Here is a 27,334-nt window from a genome sequence, read left to right as displayed (position 1 = left end):
CAACAAAGAGAAAGATATGATTTCTGTGATTACCGCATCATAATACAATATAAAACTCTTTAATAAAAATGTATGATTAGCAAATGTGTAAAAAATAGCTATTTTTAAATAGCTTAAATAACTTACTTTGCAGCTCATACTTGTGATATGACAACATGACTTGAAGAAAACTCTACACAGGTTATGTTAATATCTAATCAATTTTAACTGATGTGCTCAGATTTAACCAGAACCCAGAATAGAGAGAGAGGTTGAGTAAATGTGGTGTGGACTCTGTGTCAGAGACAAGAGTTCAGAATTCCTGCACTGTGATCCACATACACTCCTATTCTAGAAAACTGGACACTACTGGTACATTGGTCTGTATCTTATTGTGCCAGACTGAGTAACTGGAGGGAGTAGATAAAGGGATCATATCTTCACTCGCTAATGCAGACCTATATTTCTGCCAGATCCCTGCGGTCTGCAAAGGAACAACGACTAGTGGTACCATACCAAAAAGGAAAAAAGTCACTCTCCCGTACCTTCTCTGGATCTGTTCCACATTGGTGGAATGATCTACCTGCTGCTACAAGTTCAGCAGTGTCTGTTGCCATCTTAAAAACACATCTCTTCCTTCAACATGTCGCTGCCTGATTTTAACCTAATTCTTTTCCCTTTCTTTCTTCTTATTAAAAAAAATACTAACCTCATTATTTTTAGCTTTGTATACTATGCTAGGCTTTAATGGACTAGTTTTAAAGCACTTACGTATTTTATTGGCTATGTTGTTATAATTGCTAATCTTTCCTCATCTTTAAGGCGCTTTGGATAAAAGCGTCTGCTAAATGACTAAATGTAAATGTAAATGTAAGAAATAAAAAAGCCACGATAAGGGATTGTACAAAAGTTTAAAACAAACCCAGAGCTTAAAGCTTTTCCAAGACACCACTTTGTTTGGCTGAACACATGACCTCGGTGATCATAAATGGCTTAGTTTCAAGGGATGGTGTAATGAAATGGATTCATTTGCATAGAAATCTCAGTGTTGAAAAAATTGACATTTATTTTAGGTATGAGTGAAAACATTTTAATAGCGGGCAGATTTAAAGTAAAGCAGTTTCTAACCATTTTAGGTATCAATTTGTTTATATTTGACAAAGATAGTGAAGACATACAATCTACAATTGCATTTGATTTCTGTATATATGTGCTTTTAAAAATAACACTCCATTGCTGTATCTTTCCATATTTAATGCATCATTTCCTTTGATAAAAGACAATTGCGTTCGTCGAAAAATAAGTCTATGATTGCAAACCAACACTTTAACCTTGAAATAATAGCTTTTAAAATTGCACAAATATTTTAGCAAACATTTCCTTTTATATCACTCTATTTTGAAACTACAGGTTACTTGCGAATGATTTTCTATTGTGGTTTGGCGGATGAACCTGATGGTAAAAAAGATGGACAACACATCCCCATTCACTTCTTTTGTAGAAAAATAAAGTCAAAATATTGCGAAGATAATGGGAAATATCACAATTCGGAGTGAAAACAATCCTGGCCACCATATTGAAGGGGGTTCCAAACCGAAGTATTCAAACAGCCCTTTGGAATGAAGGATTTCAAAGGGTATAACTGATGGACACTTAGAGCCACCATGATTCTTTGCGTAGCGACAGCACCTCCTTATAGGCACGGGATGAGACAGAAGGGCACTTCAAGAAACAGTTGTTTGATCCCTTACACCCTTCAACCTTTAGAAGCTCTCTCTGGAGGGTGAACCATTTTGAAGGGTTTAGGGCATAGGGATGAGCCCTTCGAAATGGACCACAGGGATATTGTGATGACAATAACGTGACAATAAGTCAAATATCTGTAACCCCTTTATCACTTTGCAGCACAAAAATCACAGAGTAACAATATATATTTTAATATTTATTAGCAGAAGGCTGAGAAAGACTCAAATAAGCTTGCAAAATAAGACAGCATCAACTGTCCTGAAGCTGGTACTCTCATGCACAGGGGGAGTTGTATGCAGTCTCAGACTGGTCACCTGGAGGAGAGAAAACAGTACATTACAGTATCATACTGTAAAGGAGGGGAAAAAACAAGTGCAGAAAACTCAAAACCCATTACTTGGTTGATAGTAGTCATAGACTTTGATCACAGCAGAACTGAGTCTTTTCACTGGATAGAGTCGTTTCAGTTTTAGCCTATAACTCATTGGACTATTTTTTTTAACCTGCAAGAGAGAGAACATGCATGAGTACAAATATAAAGCTCTCGACCTTCAAAACTACCAACCCTTTACCTCCTTCAAATACACAATGACACGACCATCTTCGGAATCGACCCGTTCAATCAGCGGTGCGTATGAATTGGGTGGAGTTCCAAGCTGTGTACAAAAATCAAGTAGGTAACTAATAAAAGAGTGATTTTTATGGCAGCTATTTACATTTCACTTCAAACGCTCAAACCGACCGTTGAGGTGTCTGCTGTAAAACCTGATAGGATTCTAATGTCAACTATGACCATGTTAGTGCTTGCCTGCGGCCCATTGTATCTGCAAGAGACAAATTGAGCAACATGTTACATTCAGATATACTGTTGCACAAAACTGAAGAGTTTTAATTGAAATTTATTTTCCTTTTAGAAAAGCAGGTATTATGCACATCATTGAACACAAAAGTCAAAACACAAGAGTCAAAACCTTAACATCTTACTTGACAGTGAAGTTCAAGAAGAGAATTAGACCAGATGACACAAGGCAATTTCCCGTAAGCTTTGCTTCAACGCTCAAAGTTTTAGTGGTCCGAGCAGGCGTTGGAATGTTGTAGAATAAGCTGACCTGTGACCACAGAAGTACAAAAAGATGTCAAACTTTGTAAAACCAAAGAATGAAAAAGACAAAGAAATCAAGAGGGTGGCTAACCTGCACTGACACGCAGGTTGAGCCCGTCACTCTAATAGTATATTTGCCAGGAACGTTCTTCAGTTTCTTCTCTTGATACAGTAACTTAATGTCCTGATTCACATCAAACTTGAGAGAGTCTCCTTTTGACTGAACCGTCACTGTGCTGGAACCAACAGAGCTGAACACTTTGGTGGCGTATAAAGACAAAGCCTGAAGAGCCACAACCGTATCCTGAAAACATCACATCGTCATCATTACAACATGAAAATGCATGTGGGTAAATAAGCAGGTTCACTTATGTTCCTTCGTAGTTGGGTAACCTGTGTAGAGGAGAATCCTCCATAGGCATTCTGCTGCTTCACAAGCCACCTGACAATCCTGTTAGCATATCCCAGCTCAGCTGCAGTGACTGTATCTCCATTAAGAACAGCTAACAGAACATATGAGCTGATCTCCACTGCCAGAGGACCAGAATCATCACTTGATCCCGTCTGAGTCCAGTGCAGGAGACCTCCTTTACAAAACATACACCAAAATAGACATGAGACTCATTATTTGACATTAGAAACATCTCATATATTGTGGACTGAGAACACAGTAAATATCTTTACCATCTGAAATTTCAACAGTCTCTAGCTCATCTATAAGCTGCCACATGGTGTCAGAGTCTCCAGCCAGACTGAAAGTGTAGGCAAGCAGTGCAGTAGTGTAAGAGTTTTTAATATTCTCAACGACGGCCCACAAACAGTCCAAACTTTTTGTGAGCACAGGATCCTGTAACACAAACAGAGAAACAACAGATGTGTGTCAAGTGTCATTCTTCTAATAGTTTCGGCTGTGTTATCAGGTAATGAACTTACAGTCAATGGAGTTTCCAGCTCAAGCAAAGATGCAGTGATGTAGGCAGTCATGGTCACGTCATTCACTCCACCCTGTTATTCATGAGAAATAGAACAGAAACATTTGAATTGGCAATCGTTTATATTGGAAGAGCAACAATACTGTATTGTGTATACCAGTCACAATGTGTAATAAGCAAAGAATTGCAAACCTTCATTCCATTGTTGAACAGTCGACCCTGCTGTATAAAACAGCCATCTGGACCCTGTTTGGTTATTAACCAATCCTTTGCACTCTGAATAACTTGTGGATCAATGAAGATGTATTTCTGTGCTTTGCCAAAGGACCTCATGACAAATGCAGTCAACCTGGAGATGTGAAAATAACTAAATTTAGTGACGAACAATATACTCAAGATGACTTAACAGTAAGAAATGTACTCACCATGTATTACCGTCACCATAACCAAATGTGCTGAATGAACCATCAGGATGTCTGTAGTTCAACTGTCTCTGGTATCCTGTTTAGTTTAGCATTACCAATTTCAGAAAAAAACTATTATTGACAGGCTGATGTGCTTGAATATGAAATAAGTCTAATTACACGTGGGGCATTTTCTATGCGAGCATCCCTATGCCCTGAGTGTAGTGTAGGATTACTGACTTGTGTATGCATGTGGAACTCCCTTCACAAGGGGAATGACTGGCCCAATGTAACATTGACGACATTTACACACATCCTGACTCCAACATTCAGTTGTTAAAAATAAACAATACTTTTTTATATTTCTTGTTGAATATTATCTAATAGTCTTATTTAAATTCAGGTTTTATTCCTTGTTTTTTCACTCTACTCTGCATTTAAAAAGAAAATACAGTATATGATAAAGGAAAGTAACCATTATCAAACATACAGCATTAAACATACTTTCCTATCAAATAAATGATCTTACACTATATTTTAACCATCTTAAGTCATATTTATCAATGAGAAAAATAGTATAAAGCACAAACTAAATAATTGTACTTACATTTGTCGGTAACAAAATCCTGCACTATATTTGCTTCAAAATGCGTCATGAGAACTCGTAATGGAAGATCATGTGATCACAAACTAAACTTACTTCTTTGAAGTGACCATGGCATGTACCATTAGCTAACAGATTTCTAAAAGGGCCTTTCGCTAAGGGATTCAGATCCCATTTGCAAAGGGCCCTTCAAGGGCGCAAAAATGCCTTTTAGAAAATGCCTGTGGTGTGTCAAGTACATCATTACCACTCTTCAGGAAGTCTAAGGCTTTCTCTCTGATGTTTGAGGTGAGCTGCTCTGTGTTCTCCAGATACTGTAAAATGTAAATATTGGGAGAAAGAATAGCAATGTTTTGTTCTCCACAGCCGTACGGCATCCGTAATAATCCATTAAGATTCTGCAGTGCACGGCCCAAAGTGTCTCCTGCAAAAAACAGCCAAATGTTAGTGTATCTAGTGAATCTAGTTTTGTACCCTTTAATTCCATTATAATTCAGAAAGGCTTCTTAAATTCATGGATACATAATCCTAGTGTCATATCAAATAGCAATAAAATATACTCAATGAAGTCGTTTTACCAAGTACAGAGACAGAAGATCTGCCTGATCCCCTGATTACATTTGATGGAAGTGTCAGCATCACCTCCTCTGAAATCGTACTTCCTATCAAATCATAAGTCACAACATATCTGACAAGCACAAAGAGCAGTGTGAGATCTAAACAATGGCCACTACTGCTACATTGAGAAATGTGTCAAGTGTAGACAAACCCTGTGGACATAACAGCCAACTGAAGGTCTTTGTTCTTTCAACTCCTTCAGCCTTAAAATGACAGAAACACACATTACACCAAAAAAGACCTCCAATTTAATTGGCAAAAAACTGACGATTGATTAAAAGTGTGCTGACCAATACACGCAGACTTCGAGTGACTATGTCAATACGTCCTCTGTTTGGCACGCTCACAATCTCATTGTCACACAGGCCTTGAGAAATTGCCTGTGCACTGATGGTCACATTGATGACTCCTGTAATGAAATCACTGAAATTAATGTAAGTTTTATTAAGAAAAAGACTACTCTGAAATTTAACTGAACTGACCAAGAGAAAGTGGAGTAAGAACCCATGAAAAAGTCTTCCTGCCATTGACACACAGACATGTTGAAGGTGGAGATCCAACTGAGGGTTTAAGAGTGAAGTAGGAGGACGGAGATGGAGTTACTTTAACCTGTCCATTAAAGATGGGGGATTAGTTCAGATCGTATATATCACAGAAATAGGACAGAACATGAATTGAAAAATCTCACCCTGATACACTTGGACAGATAGTTGAAGACGGTGGCCTTCAGCTCGAAGATCTCTCCACGGATGATAGAGTAAGGCAGAGAGAGCTCCAGGAAGAAGGGTTGGAAAACTGTCAGATTAGCAGGAGGAGCCAGACCCAGACCTTTAGAGGACAGACAAAAGACATCCGTCTCCCAGGTGGTGATGGTGTCAGGAACCTTCATAGGAACCTTTGTTGATCCAGAGACCCTGTGAAAAAAGCCGTTATCCAAAATTCTAACAGGAAAAACAATTGAAGTGATAATCTCATTCCTGTTGCTTGTAATCATTTCAACATATTTTTTTAAAGTAGAGTGGTTGACTTACCCTACTTCAACAAGTTTCCAAATCCAAGTTTCTGGGAAGACTGTTCGAACGGTCACTTCAAAAGCGGATTTAACTTCATCCATACCAGCACTTTGTGCTGGTGGCGCAGCCATCGCAACCCTTAAAGGCATAGGCCTAGCCCCATAATAGGGCCCTTAAAAGCACAAAAGAGGAGATATGAATACAGATCAGATTGTGTACAACAGTGGCTTGTTTTATACAGTAGGTGGAGGGGGAAAGGCATACTATACCATTATAATAATTGCGGTAATAACTGAGGTCTTTATATGTCAGACACTGAGGATCTCTTACAGCCAGATTTGTAGCAATCTTCAAGCCCACAGCCTGTTAAAAGCAACCAAGTGATGTACAGTATAAGGCAGATGGACTTATTAAAGGGATAGTTCACCCAAAAATTTAATTTGTCATCATGTTCTCAGATTGTTCCAAACCTGTATACATTTATTTGTTCCCATGAACACAAAGGAAGATATTTGTAAGAATTTCAATTACCAAACAGATCTTATTCCCCCATTGACTCCCATAGTATTTATTTTCCATACAATGGCAGTCGGGGGATGAGATTTGTTCCTACCTTTGATATAATGATATAGGTTTGAAACAACCCGAGTGTGAGTAAATGACAGAATCTTTATTCTGGGGTGAACTATCCATTTGACAATAATACGACTAAAATGTCTCCCAACTCCAGCTGCTCATGGTGATTGTCTGTATGGTATATTCACCTTAAAGGTTTCATATGCACTGTTGGCTGTTGGCTGTTGTCTATCTGGACGAAACACGGCTCGACGAGGCCTCACTTTTAGACACTGCTGCTCATCTTCAACGCCATAGGAATAATCTGATACTGACTGCACTGGCAACAGGCTGAAGAACTGTAATAGATGTATCAGCAAGGACCAGATGGAGTGAGAGGAAAGTAAACTTACAGGTACAAAATTAATCAGTGCAACTTTATTTTGAAATAAAATAAAGTTGCGGACATGGACACCTTTTCTGCATTCAGACGTTTTCCTGATTCCAAGATGAGAACGCTCTGATCTACAGCACCGATGCCACACATTGAACCAGGGTGAGCGGACAGCTTTATGGTGTTTGCTTCACCTGGAACAGCTGAAGCAGGAGAAAACTGCAAAGACACCTGTGGCCAGAACAACAACAGTGAGGGTGTATGTTTTTTTTATAATAAAGGTTAAAAAATAAAACCATACGCATGTAAACCTGGTTTTTAAAACACTTTTCGATGTTAAGAACTGTGCTGCCAGCAACCACATTGTTACTGGGCAGAAGACAGTATGCTAGAATCTGTACAGCTGGACTCTGATCTGCTCCAACAAACAGTTTGAATGACAATGAGCCACGCGCTGCTTTATTCGAAATCTTCACGTTAATCTTCTTATATCCATGATGAACTATCACTCCTCTGGACAAAACCTGGCACACAAACACACAACATTACAATGGCTTTGCCAGCAGAGATAACAGAAAAAATCATATGAGTACTCACAATATAGATGACCGCAGTGTTAATGTTTTTAGCAGTCTCCCCAACAAAGTGATACCAAATGGTTACGGTAATCTCAGTATCACACTTTAACGGGTGCTCAAACTTCTCTATAGTCAGCTGACTGAAAGTTGGGGTGTACGATGTGGCAGGCTGGAGAAGTCGAATAGTTTTCTCATCGGTAGTGAAGAATGGCTTTTTATAGGTAGAAAGCGATTCTCGAGTCACACTTGCCTGAAAAACAATGAACGGAATTTGTATCCTGCAAAATGTCAATGGTCACTAAAAACTGAATTACAAGAATTGTTCACCTTTAAACTGAAAATTATGTCATTTACACAACATCTTATTTCAAACCTGAATGATCTACTTTCTTCTGCACAACACAAAAGATGATATTTTGAAAAACATTGGGAACGGAAAACCGCTGGACCAACTTATTTTGTTACCAAAATTACCCATGTTTAAAATGACAATGTGAATGTGGAATCATCATTCAAGGTGAACTATTCCTTTAACACAAACTAGCATACCATCAGATTCAAATCAGTCTTAGGAAGACCAGCCGTTTTAAGAGAGAAGGCGGCGAGTCCATTACGGGCGGTAGTGAGATTCTGGACCACTTTTGAAGCCCACCTTTGACCTTGCAACAGATAGACTGCTTTGTTACGAATTGCTGTTCCATTAAAATGTGCAACTTTGATCTGTGGGGAACAAATGACAGACAATAAAGAAAAAGTCACGTAACACATTGAACAGCGTTGGAATTGTGCAATTTTACTTGCCTTTCCTTTTAGAACTGATCCATGTTCAAAAACAACAGGGAGATCAACAAGGGTGACCTTTCCAATTTCATACGTCAGGGATATGGTTTTAGATTTTGACATGACTGTGTCTGGGGAAACAGTATCATGACATAGCTGTGAGAAAACTGAATTCACACACGTCTGAATTTTTAGAACGTCATTTCAATGCAGAGCTCACCTGTTCCCTCCTCTGTGAGATTTGCTATTACAACAAGAGAATCTTGCAGATAATTCTCAAATCTGAAGTTTAAAAAAGCTGAAGTTTTGAATTTACAGGAGACACAGCCAGTCTGTTTCATCTGAGAGAATAAAAAACAAACACTGTAGCTGCTATAAATGACCAACCCCCCCCCCCCCCACTCCAAAAAAAAAACCTTATTGTCACACCTCTGCGGTTTGGTTCAAGCAGGTCCGAACCACACCAGGAACAGAAACATATTCAAAACGATTACGGCACACCTGTACCCACACTCTACCAGGTACAGGTTGGTTGTAGGTGTACCTAAAAATCAGTGCAAGAACCGAGTTAAAGAATGAACAGCAGTTTATGAAGGTGCTTAAAGGAAAGTCACTCACTTTCCACAAACTTCAATTTTCAGTTCTTCTTCACCAACACTGTGTGTCTCTGCTGCTTTAACAGTCACTTCAAACTTGGGCAGAACTAGTAAGTAGCACACAAAGTTAGCAAAGACTTCATACTATGCAATCCAGAGATAAACCGCATTGACTTACCGTACTTCCTCACTTCAAAATTATACAGGATCATCCTTTCACCAATGTAAGCTTTCAGATTGTACATGCCTAGACGGGCTTCTGGGTTTAACTCATGAGAAAGCTGCAATATCCATCTTACTGAGGAAACATTTGTCCACTGACCAATCCTGTTAGTCTGACTGTCCTATTAAATTATACATACAAAAAATTAGTTTTGAAAAAGCTGTTGTCGATCATTAGATGTGCACAGAAACAATGACTTACCTCCAACACTATCATAGAGTACTGGGAGAGAAAAACACTGAATTAATATTCAAACATGACATTGTATCTTATAACAAATATATATACATAAAAAATAACCTTCTGATCAAGAGGCACAAAACGGGTATCCATGGTAACCACCCTGAAATACACTGCAAAATAAGAAATGTGTTTAATCTTCAAATCACACCATTCACATTAAAAACAAGATAGGTAACACGGAACCATCCAACAAATATGAAACTTTAATTCACCGATTTGTCCTGGAGTATAGATGGGTTTATCAGTTTGTATGAAGGTCAAAGGATAGTAAGACCTAAACATCACTTTTCTTTCTTCAGCAAACTTGAAAGACCTCCCCCTAACTTCAACCCGAATTATCTGCACCGATTCTCCATCTACACGAGGTGCCTGTTGAGAAACATTGTCTCATCATCACTCTTGATGCTTAATGTTCAATGGTGTGAATGCACACATTCTGATGTCAGACCTTGAAGTTAAAACAAAGATGTAACACTGCATTTGTTCCCTTCTTCAGCAGTAACGTGGTCTGGTTATTCTTTCCTACAAGATGAACGGTCATGAGACCATCTCTGGGCTTCAGGACACTTGCGCACAGTTTGGCTTCGGATCCTGACTGGATCACAGCAGGAAATGTCACCAGAAAAAACCTGCCAAGAGTAACAATGATAAAATTGAATCTATACATTTTAAACCCGTATTTTTTTCCAAAATGGCAGCTATGGGGCAAAGTGAGCCACGTGCTGTGGGTTACACTGAGCTTCGACAATTTTTAAACTTGTATAATTTAAATGAAATTTCACATAACTTTCTAGTTTGTCATGTTTACTTTAGTATATTCTACTGAGTTTATGGACAGTGTACACTTACACTTATTCTCCGATTAAGAAAAGCATTTTACTACTAGTGAGTAGTAAAATAATTTACTCACCCCCATGTCATCAAAGATGTATATGCATTTGTTTCTTTACTCGAAAATACAATACGTTTTTTAATGAAAACATTCCAGGATCTTTTTTCATATAGTGGACTTCAATGGACTCCAAAACGGTTGAAGGTAAAAATTACAGTTTCAGTGCAGCTTCAAGGCGCTTTAAACAATACCAGACGATGAAGCGTCTTATCTAGCGATACGATCGGTCATTTTGTAAAAAACGTGTATACTTTATAAACACTCGCCTTGCTTTGTTCTGTGATGCGCGTTCATTACTTCATAATTACGTTGAAAAGGACATGAGCATTTGTGTTTATAAAGTATATAATTCTTTTTTAAATGACCAATCGTTTCTCCAGATATGACCCTCATTCATCATCTAGTATCATTTAAAGCCCTTTGAAGCTGCACTGAAACTGTAATTTTGACCTTAAATCATGTGGAGTCCATCGAAGTCCACTATAGAGATTAGTGAACTCTGACGGCAGATAGTCCTAATTTAAATAGTGATCAGGCAAGGTCATTCATAACATTAAATCTAAACGGGAAAAATAACAGTCGAAAACACAGCCATTAAAATGTCGCCAGGTATTGCCTAAAACTCTTGTCTATAATTTATAATGTTTGCAGAACAATGAATATGAAGAAACATAGTATATATTTTAACAGTTAACGCTGGACAATTCCTCAAAGGAAAATCAACATTAAAAGACAATTAAAATATCTTACGGCTCTGATGTTTGTCCATTAACACAGCAGAGGAAAAAAGTTAAAAACAGCTCAAATCTAAACATCCATTTGACACCCATTTTAAAGTGTCCAGATTCAGATATTTCACTCTACTTCAATGACGCAAATTATCACAGCATCCTGCAAAAATCCTGTTTCCAATGATTCATCTCACCAAGCAGCCTGAAGTATTTATACTTGTGAACAATGTTCTATGGGTGCATCTCGATAACGTTACACCACAACTCATGTACAGACTCAGATGAACCTCCCTCTGCCTCCTTCCATAGACTGAACAGCACACCCCTCCTCTATGGCATGCCGAATAAGCTTTTAATCACTCTCAGGATATGAATTTTTTATATAAACAATTCAATTTTCACAAGTAAAATTTTAAATTCTTGATATAAAGAATAGAATTGATACAAAAAAAATACATCTGTAATTACACTTTCACTGGTAACATTTTATTGTTGATATAAAAAATTAATATCCTGGGAATGATTAAAAGCTAATTCAGCTTGTCATAAGTTTCACTAGTTGAAATGCTCATTCTTGATATCTGTTAATGGATTTTTACATGTGGCATATGGAATTTCTGATAGATTTCAGATATCAATGAATCTGACAGTAATAGTAGATAAAATGGCTTTCTTACTAGTAAAAATCACATTATTGACATCAAGAATGAACATTGACACTAGTGAAAATGTAATGATTGATAACAGAAATCAGCATTTTAATAACCACACAATTATTGATATAAAAATTATGGTTTTTACTAGTAAGAATTGCATTTCTGATATCTAAAATAAGAATTTTGACATGTAAGAAATAGATTATTGAATGGCAGTCTATTGTGATGTTAAACTAGTTAAGAATTACGTTTTTTTCTTTTTGGATTTGGGGTGACTGTCTCACAACATGGTGTGAAACCTGACAGATGTGTTTTATAGAGAGATATAAAGTAAATGTTTATGTGATGTTTTCTTCTAAAAGTGAGTTGACCTCCTGTTTAAGACTTTTATCTGACAAATGATTAAAATGTCTGGGTTTGCATTCTTATCAATGTGCCATAAACAACATTTTGATTCAATAACATGTTCTTTCAGGTCATGGAGGAATGTTTTGTTTTTTAGCACCTCTAATGTGTTCTTACATTGGTATAGGCTTAATACAATGAACCAAAAAAGGTTTAGGTTTCTGTGCATCTACAATCTGGTGTGAAGGAAAATCTTTAATGTTTGTGACTCTTTTTGATCTTTTAGGCATTCAAATTCTAAAACCAGGAATGAGAAAAAAACAAGTTAATATCTTCATCTTCAATTCAAATTCTACAGTGTCTTATATAAAAAATGTTTAGCTTCAGATGATATCTCAAGATCTACAGGAAAGATAGTGCTACCCCATAGTTTAGTTCTAACAATAGGCTAAAATACAATTGTTTATCAAGATCGATTGCCGTATTCTTTAAAAAAATTATTATAATAATAATACTATGTGTAAATAAATAATTTATTTTCATCCAGTAACTCTCCTCAAATACACAACATGCACGCAATGTGGATCTTTCCCTATATATTAACAGTTTTGTTCAAACCTTTTGTCATACAAACACACCTGTTTTACAACACGAGTTTGTATCCTCACCATGTCAAGAACATTTTTACATAAGTTGTTCTCCTTTTGTAAACCATTTTGTACAGGTTCACATTTGTGTTTATCATTATTCATCTTAATTTCTCTATTTATTTTATTACACATCTGGTATTTTTGCTCTTGCGCATGTACAGAATGTTTATTCTTATACATTGCCACCAATATTTGGCACAAAACATGCATGCGGTCCCTATGAGCTAAATATAAGGTTGCTGTAGCTCAGTTGAATTTTTTGCAAACAAAGCATTGATTTAAGTTAGTTTATCTTTGAAAGGAGGAAAGGAAAGTTGAAAACCAGTTTGCTTGGAATATACCCACATACAAACTGCTTAATGTAATTTGGTTACAAGAATGTGTCAACACAATACTTTTTACATTTTCCATGAAAGAATATACTGTTCTATATTGGTAGTCTGTATGTATGAGCAGTTTTCTTGGCAGTAATGACAGCAAATAAAGGAAATATATTTATTTTGTCCTGATGCCAGAAACTATTCAAAGGTAACTCTCTTCCAATGCATGTGTGCATTTTTCATACCGCCGTTCAGATTTAGAATTGGTAAACTGTAAATGAATTCCTGTAACAGAGGTACCATAATAGCCTATTGCCTTTTTACTTAACCAAGCAAAAACACATTTTTACAGGCCACATTAATCCCAGCTATCCAAAATTATTCAATTTAAGCACAATCTCATCCATATTAAATGTCTAATAATACATTTTAGTGTACCTTTGAAAAATCACATATTGAACAGTGACACTGAATGTAAAGGACTAATAAGTTGCTGACAAGCACTGATGAGATTTTACAGCCATATATTTGTTTATATGTTTTCTCTTTTGTGGCATTGTTCTGGTTTTAGGTCTGGTGCTTTCATCCATTTATGATTTTGTTGAGGTCCCAATCTTAAAAAATACTCAAAAATTTGTTTTGAAGCGATATTTTGCAATCTTACTGTCCTTACATACCACATGTTCTGCACTTCCTTTTAAGTAGTAAAACATTTGTCACTCTTTTGTTAGTCTTTTGCAGTTGCACCAATAGGTCTGCTTTCAGGTTTATAATTTGGCACTATTTTCACAAACATTACATTTTAAATGTTTACTAATATCACAACTGCTGATAAAAAAAAGCATCTAATTCTTGTTTAATTCTTGATTATGAAGAATTCTTGAGTAGACACTTGTGAAGACAATGCAAATGCAACATCCATGAGAATGTAGAATATAGCGTTAAGAAACAAAATATAGATTTTAATAACTAGATAAAAATGAATATAATCTATAACTTATCAGTTAAATTCATAAGAAAATACTAAATAATTGTAATAAAGAATAATATGGATAAGGAAATGAGAAATTAAATACAAAACAAAATTAAGGTATGTACTCGCAAGTCAGAATTTAATCATCTTTACAAAATACACACACACACACATTTGAGGGTAAAGTATTAGGATAAAATCACATACTCTTTTCTTAAAGCTATATTCTACACTCCGTTGAATGCTGCATTTGCATTGTCTTCACAAGTAGATATGAGTTTGTGTAGTCTCATTCTCAAGGTTCTTGATAACGTCACAAGACAATGTTGGGAAGCAGTAATTTTCCACTGTCCATGTTGGCATGCTAGTTCCTGGTGAATGTGTTTCAAAGGGAGGGCTCTTCATAGACGACACATTTTTATTTTATTTTCATGTGGATATGAACTGTTTTGGATGTCACGATTTACTTACCTTATACTACGGTAAATTGTGCTTAAAAAAAGCCTTATTATACATTTATTCATTTGGCAGACGCTTTTATCCAAAGCGACTTACAAGAAGTTTTTTTACAGTGACACATTACTGCAGAGCAATCAGGGGTAAGGTGCCTTGCTCAAGGGCACTTCAGTCATGACCTGCTGGCACTGAGATTTGATTTGATTTCTTAAATGCAAACCTTTTATTTTCTAACTTCATCTGACAAGAAACACATTCATCAGGTGCTATTATACCAACATAGATAGTGGAAAATTACTGCTTCAAATCACTGTCTCTTTACGTTATCAAGCACCTTGAGAATGAGACCATACAAACTCATATCTACTTGTAACGACAATGCAAATGCAGCAACAAACAGAATGCACACACACACTTTTCCATAGTCAGGTAAGTGAATTGACATCCATAACAGTTCATATCCAAATGTAAATAAAATCAAAATGTGTTGTCTATGAAGAGCCCTCCCTTCTTCATTTGTTGTTTTATTGCTTCTGTTTAGTACATTTTGATCCCCAGTCTTTCAAAAATGTCAATCTTTTTTGACATTTGATTTACATGTTACATGACTGACGTCAATTGTTTAACTTTACCCCGCTGATAATAAACCACTGAATTGTGTAATTGGTTACCATCTGCAAGTTGACATTACACCAGCAGATCCAAACACACAGTAGAGACCTTTATAGTTTCCATTACCACCAATACAATTTCCATTACAATCCATTCCATTGTTACATTTATGTGATGTTTTTATTAACCTTAATGGAGCTTAATTTTAGTCAGATATTAGATAATAGGATATTTCTTTTAACTGCAACTTTTTCAGGCTTTTTTTCTTCTTCAAACACAGACACTTCTACACCGGCCCAACTAAACAGTACATGCGGCTAGTTGTCCTGTCTGAGGAGGAGAAGTGGATAATAACCCTGGAACTGGCAATCACTGTTGCATCAGAGGCAGCTGTTTTTGTCATGATTCTCGAGTGGTGAGACACGGAGAGAGGACCCAGGTGCAGACAGCGGGTAAGGGGTTAACATATATTTAATAAATAATAAAACAAAGACCCACGTGGGGGTAACATAACAAAACATGGGAATATAATGACAAGACAGAACAGGACTAAAACTAACTACACATAAACAAGACTTGAATAAACTGTTGACATAAACTACAAATAACTAAACTCACACAACACAGGAACTCACCACACAAACCACAATGAACCAGCACAAGACAGAAGACACAAGGGCATTAAATAAGGGAGCAAATCAAGAGGGAAACAGGTGTAGGCATTAATCAATAACGAGGTAACAAGAGGATGGGAACAATGACGAGACCGGAGAGAGTATGGAAGGCCATAAGAACAATAATTGTCTCTCTCCACATTTAACATGAGGTTCTGTCATGATCCTGCCACTAAACCAAGAGAAACATGACATGATGCAGCAGAATCATGACAGTTTTGTTTAACTAACTTTGGATGCACTTTTCCTTTTCTAGTTGTTTCCTCAACAGTCCAGTGGGCATTATTGTGGTGTCTACGTGCTGATGGTAAGTATGTTTAATTTATCAAAGCTGTTAGATAATGAAATCAAAGTCTGTGTGTTTCACAATATGCTCTCAGCATCTGCACATCATGTCCCTTAACATTCACAGAGGTAAGCTGGATGTTCACACAAGTATGTCATGTACTACTGGTATGTGTAAATATTTTTGTGTTTGTGTGTTTTAGGAGGAGGTGCCGTTGATTCACCAGTGGTGGTGCATTTACCTCATGGAAAGATTTTGCCTTGAAAGGGATGATAGATTCTATAGATATCGTTTCAGTATCTTGGCTGTATTAAGTTCGCTAAGGCTATTACATAGAGTCCATACATTTACATATTTCTCAAAGGCATGGACAGAGGTTTGCATACTGGACTGAAGCATCCCAACTCCTTCAGGGGATCGTTGAGCCTGTGTTTAGGGTGTCGAGAGAGAGGGAGACTGAGACTGTGTGTTTCACAGTATATTCTCGGCATCTGCACATCATGTTTCCTTAACATTAACAGAGGCCCGCCGGATTTCCAGTATGTCATTTAACTACTGGTGTGTGTAAATATTTGTGTGTTTGTGTGTTTTAGGAGGAGGTGCCGTTGAATCACCAGTGGTGATGCATTAACCTCATGGAAAGATTTTGCCTAGAAGGGTATCATAGATTCTACAGATATAATTTCAGTATCTTGGCTGTATTACCGTAACTAATTTGATTTTTAAAGAACTCTTTCGTTAAGTATCGTTTTTCTTTGTGAATCATTTCTATGGATAATGTTTTCAGGATAATGTTCTCAAGGTATGATGTTATGGTTTATTTTGAAAAACATTGTAAGAATAACCATCTGAATTATAACGTAATTTGCTTTGTTTTTCCAGAGACTTAGTAATATTTTCAACTTTTGCTGTTACATGTAAGAGACAAGGACATGTGGAAATGCAAGTATTGCATTTTTGACAGCGCAAAAAGATGGGAACTTCTCAAACATTAACGTTTGAAACATGGTGGTCACACAAAACTTGACATTTTCCATGTCTACACAAGGACTGTCTTTGTTTGTTTAACTCCATTAGTTTAAAAGTTCATCTGGCAAAAGTTCATACAAAATTCGATCGGGATATAACACCGCTTACATTTACTTGTCAGCATTGTGAATTTTCTGAGCCCTGCCCAGAAGCAGATTTTCGGAAGCACATATGTAGTTGAAATTTGTGTTAAAATATTCAATTGCTAAAATTCAAATGTATGCATGTTAATAAAATGTTGGTTTAGGTTTAGTGATTTGTTTTTTAATAAACTTAGTGTGCATTCTGATAAACTTGTATTGATAATTAACCTTTGATTCCTGTCAAATTCCTGTATTTAATGTTTTTTATTAGGTGTCTAATCATTACTATTCTATACTTGATGTGCCAGTGGGGATCTTATTCGAGGACACTGATCCGTTTGATGTCATCCAGTGTGTACTTATGTCAATCGGATAAAATCCTCTCAATCCTAGAGTGCAGTCTCTGGCAAACCAGCTTTTTTCTTAAGAAACTTCCCCGTGATACTTTAACACCAGCCCTTTATTTTCTGTTTTTCCCAATGTGAGTTGCACAATTGATGTGCGGTTGAATATTGAAATGTAGTTCTTATTATGTTTAGCCGACATGTTCACAGTACATCAATTGTACAACACTTTTCACACCGTACAATTTTTAATGTACTGCTGATTTTGTTGTCACCACCTTTGCAGTTTTGCCTTGACCCATTTCCATTACAGTAGTATTTTACTGTATTTTCATTGTTATATTTTCTCAATAAAAACCTCTCAATCAATTTAGTTTAGTCAATTTATTAGGGTTTTCAGTGTGCCAATGTAATACTTGTAACCAAATTACATTAAGCAGTTTGTATGTGGGTATATTCCAAGCAAACTGCATGCACATTTTGTGTCAAATATTGCTGGCAATGTTTAAGAATAAACATACGAAAGAGCAATTCGTATAATAATGGAGACATTAATACTTTCAATAATCCCTTACCCCCCCAAAACAGAGGATGGCAGCGCGACGAACGAACCAGCAATATTTGAGAGAAATAGGACTTTTGTGTACATGGAAAAAGTCTTTGATCTTTGAGTTGAGCTAAAAAAACAAGTATTTGCTCGGTTTCGCCTCATCCGAAGGACGGTGCTTTTTGACAGTATAGTGCCCTGTCACTTTGCTGGGGCATTAGGACCCACACATACATCCCCTGCTGGCCTCACCCAGGTACTGACCATGCTCAGCTCCAAGTGAGCTACACAAATGCAGAGACTCCTCATAAAGACTTAACATAACAGAAACAGTTTCCAGCTTCAAATATTTTGACAACGACAAGAGCAATGAACCCTAGGAGGATATCTCAAGGTGTAGCTGTTTGAAATGCTTTCCAGTTATTTTTTTCCAGTACATTTTTGGAAAGTGTGTGTGTGATATAAATAAAATCTTTCAAAAGTGAATCAAACGAAAACACCTAAACTAAAACAAGTCAGAGCTCCTCATTCATGTTTGTGTTATTTATTATATAACTTGAATTAATTGCATTCGTAATATCATTATCTATATATAATAATTTAACTGAATTGATTATTTAAAAAAATAAAATTCAAAATTCCAAAATTTCATTAAACATTAAATTAGATCTACACAGAACACAAAGCGATAAATCAACAGGCAGTAGTAAATTTAAAGGTATATTAAGAATAATAAGTAGCATCAGCTATTGACATTGAAGGGGTGACATCAAGAGGAATCACACCTCCCTTGACAAGAGGTCTTGCTTTCATTAATACATTTAGCCAGTTTCATGTCTTTAAATTGATATGAACAGTAAAACAAACAGAAAGATATGATTTCTGTGATTACCGCATCGTAATACAATATAAAACGCTTTAATAATCATTTATAATATGCAAATGTGCTAAATGAAGAATGAAAAATAGCACATAACTTATTTGGCTTGTGATATGACAACATTACGTGAAGAAAACTCTACACAGGTTATGTTAATATCTAATAAAGTTTAAGTGATGTGCCCAGATTTAACCAGAACCCAGGATAGAGAGGTTGAGTGAATGTGGTGCGGACTCTGTGTATGAGGGTCACTGTGTCAGAGACGCTGTAGAAGGACAGAAATCCTGCACTGTGATCCACATACACTCCTATTCTAGAAGAACTGGACACTACTGGTACATTGGTCTGTATCTTATTGTGCCAGACTGAGTAACTGGAGGGAGTAGATACAAATCTCCAGGATTTATCACTGTATCCAAATTTAGACTCATCTGTATTTCCCTTTCTGCTGATTTTCTTATATGACACTGATATACTTACACTGTCAATCCCATTCAACTCAACCTCCCAGTAACAGCGTCCACACACACTCTCTTTACACAACACCTGATAATAGTTATCAAATCTGTCTGGATGATCAGGATACTGCTGGACTGTCCCGGTGCAAGTAGCCGCTCTGTTTCCTTCAGAAAGACAGATGTTTTTATGTGCGGTGTTTGGATCCAGAGAGAACTGACGTGAATCTGAAGTAAAAGGAAAGAGAACAATAAATGTTTTAACTTAAATTTGTCATGCTTTCCATATTAATGTTTCTTGTCATGTCGATCGATCGTCAGCATTAATGTGTTAATTTGAGGTAAGGAAAGGCCACTGTATAGCCTACTGTATATAAGACCTATTTGTTTAAACGTGTATTCATATTGGAATATTAATATTGTATTAAAGGCTGGGTTTCCGAATTACGCTTGTTTAGACAAAATTGGGCCGATTACCAAAACAACCTTGTAGCCAAATCAGCAGCAAGGTGCACAGTGCACAGGCCGGACATTAGTCGAGCCGAGAGCTGACGAAAGCAAAAGATGGGGTAAGGGTGTGTTTGTTTTGGTGCTTTGGACACACCCCTCCTTAAAGTTAATGTGTTATAAGATAAATGACTTAGGTAATCGAAAAGCAGCAGGGAAATTGAAAGAGAAAATGATAAACGGAATGACTGATAAAAACATCTATTTACAGTTTCATTTATAAATTATTCAAATTGTTTATCCCTCTACATCCCATTTTTGAATACATTTTGATAGTTACTATTTACTTAGAAATTCATGAATGACCTACATATTTATTAACAATTGAATGTTGTTTTGTTGATAGAAATAACTTTTTTATAGTCACATTTCTATTGCCCATTGACGAACTACTTTGTAATTTAGCCTATTTATTTTCAGATGAGTTAATAAGTGAATCAAATGTTTTTATAGTACATCGACCTTAGATATTAAGCAATGAAAAGCTTTATTACTTTTCCTGTGACTCATCTGGTCTTCCATATCTTAAAATATAATGTAATGTAATTGTGTCTTACATTGTAGGAGCTCTGCTCTGCTTTTGTGTCCATTCGCAATATTTTCACTGTAGGAAACTAAGAAAACAAAGTGAAAATTTTATTAAATCTTGTGAAACATCATACTCATATTAAAATGCTTGTTATTTATTGTTGTTATATAAAATTCCACACTTAATTCAGAAAGTCTTTGTATTAATGTTTTTTTTACCTTTGCCAGATATCCTTTCCATCTCTTTTTTACAGATTTCCTCCACTATTTCTTTGAGTTGAGAGACAGAATTTCTCAAGTCATCAAAAGAGAGGGGAGAGCTGACAGTGATGTTGTCTGTAGATCCTGGAGGTGCAGAGAGAGCCTGGAAACTCTATATCGAATCAATGTAAACTTCATTATGTCCATACCAAAAATGCTATTAAACAAATATAATCCACCACACCTTTACCTGGAGGAAATAAATGTCATCATCCGTCTCTGAAAGGTGTTGCAGTTCAGTGTCTTTCCTTTTCATATGATCAATCTCCTGCTCCAGTTCCTTCAAGAGTCCTTCAGCTCGACTCACTGCAGTCTTTTCCTGATCTCTGATCAGCTGTATCACCTCAGAGCGTCTTCTCTCAATGGAGCGGATCAGTTCAGTAAAAATCCTCTCAGTGTCGTCCACTGCTGTCTGTGCAGAGCGCTGTTACCACACACACACAGATTCAGAACATTAACTTCAGTCTGCGACAAATATAGCCAGGCTGATGGCAGGAAAGTTCGTTTTTCACCAGGAACATGTTGTTTATCTGATCAAAACTCACCTTGTGAGATTTCACAGATTCTCTCAGCTCCTGAAGCTTCTTCTGTGTCTCTTGGATTCTCTGCTGGAAATGTCTCTGCGTCTCCTCCAAAGCAGTCTGTGTGGGAATAAAATAATAGTGAAACATCAAATTTTATCAATGTAAGATTGTTTATCGAGATTATTTAATAATGACAGAGGGAATTCAATCTGAAACACTGATCTTGAACTGGTGCTGCGGTGTGCACAGATCACGATTTAAAAAATGAAGGAAGTGATTGAACAAAGGAAAGAATACTTTATTATTGTAATATTCAATGGCAGTTTCAGGATGAATGAATCATGGGTTACTGTAAACAGGTTATTTCCTCCACCATATGAAAGGTTTTGCTTTCATATTGTTGCTTTATCAACACAACAGAGGTCAGCATAAAGGCTTATATCAGTCAATAAAATGTTAAAAATAAACTGTAAAGGTCATTACTAAACATTTCAGTGTTCATATTATAAGTGTTTATTTATCATTTCATACATTATCTTAGCATTAGCATGAAAGTGTCATACCTGTTTCTCTCTCCTCTCTACTACAGCTGCTACAGTGTCATGATTTCTATGTTCATCCATCATACACAGATAACAAACGCATTGATGGTCAGTGCGACAGTAGATTTCCAGCTGTTTATCATGTTGAGAGCAGATCATCTCCTGAAGTCTTCCAGTGGCTTCAATCACATTGTGTCGTCTACCTGAGTGAAAACCTTCATGTTTTTCAAAATGAGTTTGACAGTAAGATTCAAGACACACCAGACATGACTTGATAGCTTTGCGTTTTCTCCCAGTACAGACGTCACACTCCACATCTTCAGGTCCAGCATAACTGGGAGCAGGTCCATCAGAATGACGTTTTGTTTTCTTCAGTGTCTCCACCATCTCAGCAAGAATCACATTCTTTCCTAAAGCAGGTCTTGGTGTGAAGGTCTGTCTGCACTGAGGGCAGCTGTAAACTCTCTTCTGATCCTCCTGATTCCAGCAGTCTTTAATACAGCTCTTACAAAAACTGTGTCCACAGTTAATAGTCACTGGATCCTTCAGTAGATCCAGACAGATCGAACAGTTGAACTGATCCTGAACCCATGAAATACTGGCTTCTGCCATTTCGCTGCATTCACACAGACAGACAACAGGTTGATATTAAGAAGCTTTGGTATCCCTGAACTGATAAACTGAAACTGTTTCCTGGTTCTATATTCAGGAGACATGTGCAAAAGAGGTTTGTCTCATGTGACAAGCTATGCAAAAAATGCGAACCAACAACCTTTTTAAGCACTACACATGTGTCTTCACAGAAAGAGATTTACAAAAGTTCAACTACATTACAATTACAGTTGATTTGATCTTTAAAAGTGTTCTGCTTCTGTGTGTATGTGATGTGTGTACAAAACTTGCATACTTTTTTCACTACTGTGAGATTTGTATATACATGTTCATTCAGCTCTGTATGGTAATGTGACTTCAAATAAACGTTTTCATTTTCTGCTTTTTACCACAATAGTCTTTTAAAACCATACCCACAACTAAACTTTAGTCACGATAGTCCTTTGAAAGTCTAGTATAATCGTAAGGTGGACTCTGCTGTCCTCTGCTGGTGGTAAATAGGTACATGTCACCAAGCATCTGTCACCACATTCAGTATAGAGCAGGGGTCGGCAAGTAAGTTCTATATGGGGAGGCTGAAGACCTGAAGGGTATTGCACAAAAGAAGAATTTAGACATTTTTAATTTTGCTGAGCTAGATCAAGCCAGGTGTAGATAGTTGGGATGAGTGCACATTCACCGTATTCTTAACGGGATCAGTCACAGAAATGGTCATGCAAAAATGGTAAAACGTGCTGGTGACAAGTTTTATTGAATATAGCAGAGGGAAGGCACATCTGCAGCAGTTCTGCCGAGGATGATGATGAGACTAAGAAACTGCAAAGGCAAAGGAAACTTATGTGATCCTCTATGTGTAAAAGCTGCTACTTCAACATTTCTTTTCCTCAGAGTATCAATCTCAATTCTTCAGTTTCTCTCACCGCTGCCTTTTCATGAACTCTGATCAGATGTTTCATCTCTGAGGAAATGCCGTAATGCATCAGATCAGTAAAGATCTTCTCATGGTCCTCCACTGCGGTCAATGAAGAGCAGTCCTTCAGTCAACCTGTTGCCCTGTTGCTCTTAAATCTGTGTTTCTTGACAAAATCACTGAGATTCTGACCTGGTTTCATAAACCTGCTTACAACTCACAATTAGCGACTCCATCTCAACACTCTCAAGAATATTCTTCTGTCTTGTTTTGATTCTCTGCTGGAATCCCCTCTGGATTTGCATCAAGTCTTCCTGTGAAAAATACATAATAACCATACATTATAACCCAAGATTCAGCAAAGGTCAAGGGCTAAATTATTAATAATCCCCAAAATGAACACAACATAAAGAAAAGAACATCTCATACTGTAAATAAATTGTCACAGAATAAGGCTACGGAATAAGTCAAATAAAAAATGTCTGATATTATTATACCTTATAATTATTCCAAGACGATTTTTCGTTTTTTCTTATTTTCCCCTGCAAAGCTTTGGAACTACGCACATTGTGAAAATCACTATATAAATAAAATTGAATTGAATTAATTTAAACAATTATATCTTTTTTTACTTTTGTATAGTGCTATTTAATTTACCTTGCTATATTAATGTGTAATTAATATCTGTCATATGTTTGCATCATGTGCACACTTTCTTCTGCACTGAGCTCATGTAAGTCAAATTCCCTGTCTATGTAAACATACTTGGTAATAAAGCTCTTTCTGATTCTGATTAACATCATACACTTACAGTGATGTCTAAAAATATGTGATCATAAATATGTTTGACATTTCGGTTTAACAATTTGCCTTAGAAATTTGAATGCCTTTATAATTATTTTGCTGAATTGACGCAATGCAGCTGGCATGATGTCTGAAACAAATCCTGTATCATTATAAATGATATACAAACACAGTCACTGTAAACTCAGATTATTCAACCCAGCCGCATAGAATACATGTAATAGAAAAAGCCTTAAATAATATTTCAAGTAGGGTTTTATTGTTAAAATAGCATTTTACAAAGCGATAAATACACAACATTTAAAAAATTTTAACACTATAAGTCGTTATAATCACAACACCTTCATATATACTTAAACATTGAATAACCCGTATGATTTTTTTAAGGCACATCCTTAACAGCATGATAGATGGGCATTAATAAAACTCATTTAAAAAAAGTTCGTTCGTTCAGTTGACATTACACCCGTGACAGTGGCATTTCTTTTGGAGGGAACAAGACCGAGCTTGCGGTGCCCGACCTCCAAGTGAGTCTCGTGCTGGCCTCACTATAAACCGACCCGCTCGTGCCCTTACCGCCGTCGCAGCGGCGCGCGCACAGAACGCGCCACGAGTCCAGAGTTTTGCAGGACCACGTCCACGCACCGGACGTGATGCCAACCATCAGGCACAAAAAGTATTTCAGCATTAACACGGCATAATCCGGTCTATGCGCGCTCTTCTCTGACGCGCAGGAACAAGCGTGCGCGTTTTCCCACGCCTCGCGATTGTACAGTTCGTAAACGTAACAGGACAGGATCACAGTGGCGAGGACCGTGTGCAGCACGGTAAATATGCCTATCCTGACCATCAGTCTCTCCAGTTTGTCCGCTTTCGTGCCTCCTTGTTTAATGACACTCCGTATCCGAAACATAGACACAAACCCGGCCAGTAAAAACACGGTTCCCATCAACAGATAAATAACCAGTGGCGCAAGCACAAATCCCCGCAAATTATCCAAATTTTGATTCCCTACGTAGCAAATACCTGCTACCGAGTCCCCGTCCACCGAGCTCAGCGCAAGCGCGGTGATGCACTTTACGCTCGGAATGAGCCACGCCGCCAAGTGGAAATACTGCGAGTACCGCGCAATAGCTTCGTTTCCCCACTTCATCCCAGCCGCGAGGAACCACGTAAATGTAAGAATGACCCACCAGATGGAGCTCGCCATCCCGAAAAAGTAGATTAACAGAAACACCAGGGTGCATAACGCGGGACCCGTTGTTTCGTAGCGAATATGATCCCCCTCGTAGTCTTGGTGGCACGCGACTCTTTCGTGTCCAGCGATGAGTCTGATGATGTAGCCGGCGGACACGAACATATAGCAGGTGGACAGGAAGATTATCGGACGTTCGGGATATTTAAACCTCTCCATGTCGATCAGAAACGTGGCCACGGTGGCAAACGTGGACACGAAACACAGAACCGACCACACTCCTATCCAAAATGTGGCGAAGGTCCTCTCCTGCTGAGAAAAGTACGGGTTGTGGCACGGAATGGCGCAATTCGGAATTTGTCCCGTTTTTACCCGATTGAACAGAGGATGCCGGTCACTCACCGTCACCATAGGTGCCCGGCAGTGACATTCCGGGTCACACGAAGGCGACCCTGATTTGTGTTGGCCACCCGGTGCGCGTCCATTTTTATTCCTCCTGTTGTTTGGTTTTCCCGGGTGCCTCGTTGGCTTTGCAACAGCCGGTAAAGCTGTAGTAACATCAGTCATGTTGTAGTCCATGCACAACGTTTTTAGGTCCCCCTGCACGGGCAGTAACTCGCACCTCATTCGGTCCGGCCACGGGAAACCGTACTGGCGCATTAAAGGCGCGCACCCTGCTTTCGCCCGTTCACACACGCTCCTGCAGGGTGGCAGTGGCTTCTTGTAGTGTTCAAGGCAGATGGGCGTGTACAGGCTGCAAAGATAGAAGTGCAGGTCCGGAGAACACTGGATCTCCACGAGCGGCCAGAACTGGTGCACCTCCAGTCCAGCCTCGTCCTGTGTGTCGTGGTTGAATTGGTTGGGCATGTACGTGTAGTTGTATCCGATCCCTCTACATAATGGCACCGAAATCTCCTGACAGACAGACTCTCGAGTGCGTACAGAACTCCATAGCAGGGCGCAGGTGGTGAAAGAAAGCCAGTAGGATCCCAGTGCAGGCAAGTCCATCCTTGGACACAGTTGCGCGCACCTCCCGGTCCTCTGAATAAAGCAGGATTCGGATGTATGTTTGCAGTCCTGTTAACGCGGTCATCCCCTATCTATTGGATTCGTTTAGCACTGTCTGAACTACAGTGTAATGTAACTTTTAGTGCTTTAACTAAATCATTGGACTCTTCAATTGCTTATATATAAGCTGACAAAAACATTGGCTTCCACCAATTGGTTTTTACTCATAAATTGGCACGACTGTCAAATATTGGAGCGTCTGTTTATAAAGAGGGTCTCCGTGTCACGCCCCGTTCTCGCACTTGCCCAATCGTATCACCTTAGGGGCGGGGCGTCATCACAATTTAATCAAGCATCCCCCGGGTTGTATTGAGTAAATGTTTGCTCACCCTACGGTTTGTATGTCTTAAATCATTTATTCGTGTTTACCTCCCACCCCATGTCCAAACATTGAGATTAGCTGTAAACAAGTATCACGGCATGTTTAGATTGTTCTGATCTCTCCAGGATTTCTGTCTTCTGGGAGTAATGTTTTTATTGTACATTTTGGCTTAATTTCAATATATTAAAAAGGGGGGCCGTCAGAAATTCAAAAAACGCATTTTACCCAAATGACTTAATCCATGCAGCAGTTTACCAAGCCCTAAGAGGCATTAAATGCGCTGTTGCATAGTGTTTACCATAATTTCATCCATTCAAATACATTTTTAAGATACTGTAAAACATGTCACAAAACGGTATAC

General features: G+C 37.7%; 3 protein-coding genes across 3 annotated transcripts; all 3 read right to left on the bottom strand.

The window, feature by feature from the left end:
- Positions 1-1,022: 1,022 nt before the first annotated feature.
- Positions 1,023-10,683, bottom strand: LOC306892517 (alpha-2-macroglobulin-like; the record flags this gene model as incomplete). Its single annotated transcript, XM_079453645.1, has 32 exons — positions 1,023-2,039; positions 2,123-2,228; positions 2,298-2,381; positions 2,468-2,549; positions 2,710-2,834; positions 2,919-3,131; positions 3,221-3,414; positions 3,512-3,674; positions 3,761-3,832; positions 3,952-4,108; positions 4,185-4,260; positions 5,015-5,191; positions 5,346-5,429; positions 5,537-5,588; positions 5,676-5,794; positions 5,868-5,994; positions 6,074-6,299; positions 6,417-6,570; positions 6,668-6,761; positions 7,163-7,312; positions 7,429-7,578; positions 7,659-7,871; positions 7,945-8,175; positions 8,475-8,645; positions 8,727-8,836; positions 8,926-9,046; positions 9,135-9,249; positions 9,324-9,408; positions 9,480-9,645; positions 9,726-9,746; positions 10,216-10,362; positions 10,678-10,683. 32 exons carry the CDS (start codon positions 10,681-10,683, stop codon positions 1,999-2,001), a joined length of 4,032 nt encoding a protein of 1,343 aa, XP_079309771.1. The 3' UTR covers positions 1,023-1,998.
- Positions 10,684-18,895: 8,212 nt separating this feature from the next.
- Positions 18,896-22,736, bottom strand: LOC306891634 (E3 ubiquitin/ISG15 ligase TRIM25-like). The gene is made up of 6 exons (XM_079452008.1): positions 22,084-22,736; positions 21,542-21,637; positions 21,187-21,420; positions 20,955-21,108; positions 20,765-20,821; positions 18,896-19,928 (listed from the first exon to the last, which is right to left on the bottom strand). Exons 1-6 carry the CDS (start codon positions 22,672-22,674, stop codon positions 19,405-19,407), a joined length of 1,656 nt encoding a protein of 551 aa, XP_079308134.1. The 5' UTR covers positions 22,675-22,736; the 3' UTR covers positions 18,896-19,404.
- A 1,896-nt stretch (positions 22,737-24,632) lies between these two features.
- Positions 24,633-26,591, bottom strand: fzd8b (frizzled class receptor 8b; the record flags this gene model as incomplete). Its single annotated transcript, XM_079453644.1, has 1 exon — positions 24,633-26,591. The coding sequence occupies one exon, from the start codon at positions 26,589-26,591 to the stop codon at positions 24,849-24,851; it is 1,743 nt and encodes a 580-aa protein (XP_079309770.1). The 3' UTR covers positions 24,633-24,848.
- Between the last annotated feature and the right edge of the window lie 743 nt (positions 26,592-27,334).

The sequence above is a fragment of the Barbatula barbatula genome, assembly GCF_947034865.1.
Source record: "Barbatula barbatula genome assembly, chromosome: 3".
Lineage (NCBI taxonomy): Eukaryota > Metazoa > Chordata > Actinopteri > Cypriniformes > Nemacheilidae > Barbatula > Barbatula barbatula.
This window is presented reverse-complemented; position numbering and strand designations above follow the sequence as displayed.

What these genes read in the sequence shown, in the direction of transcription:
- LOC306891634 (XM_079452008.1), bottom strand. Translation starts at nt 22,674, where the DNA reads ATGGCAGAAGCCAGTATTTCATGGGTTCAGGATCAGTTCAACTGTTCG. An exon ending in TAGAGAGGAGAGAGAAACAG is followed by an intron (nt 21,638 to 22,083) that starts GTATGACACTTT and finishes ATTCCCACACAG; the next exon opens with ACTGCTTTGGAGGAGACGCA. An exon ending in GGAAAGGATATCTGGCAAAG is followed by an intron (nt 20,822 to 20,954) that starts GTAAAAAAAACA and finishes TTGTTTTCTTAG; the next exon opens with TTTCCTACAGTGAAAATATT.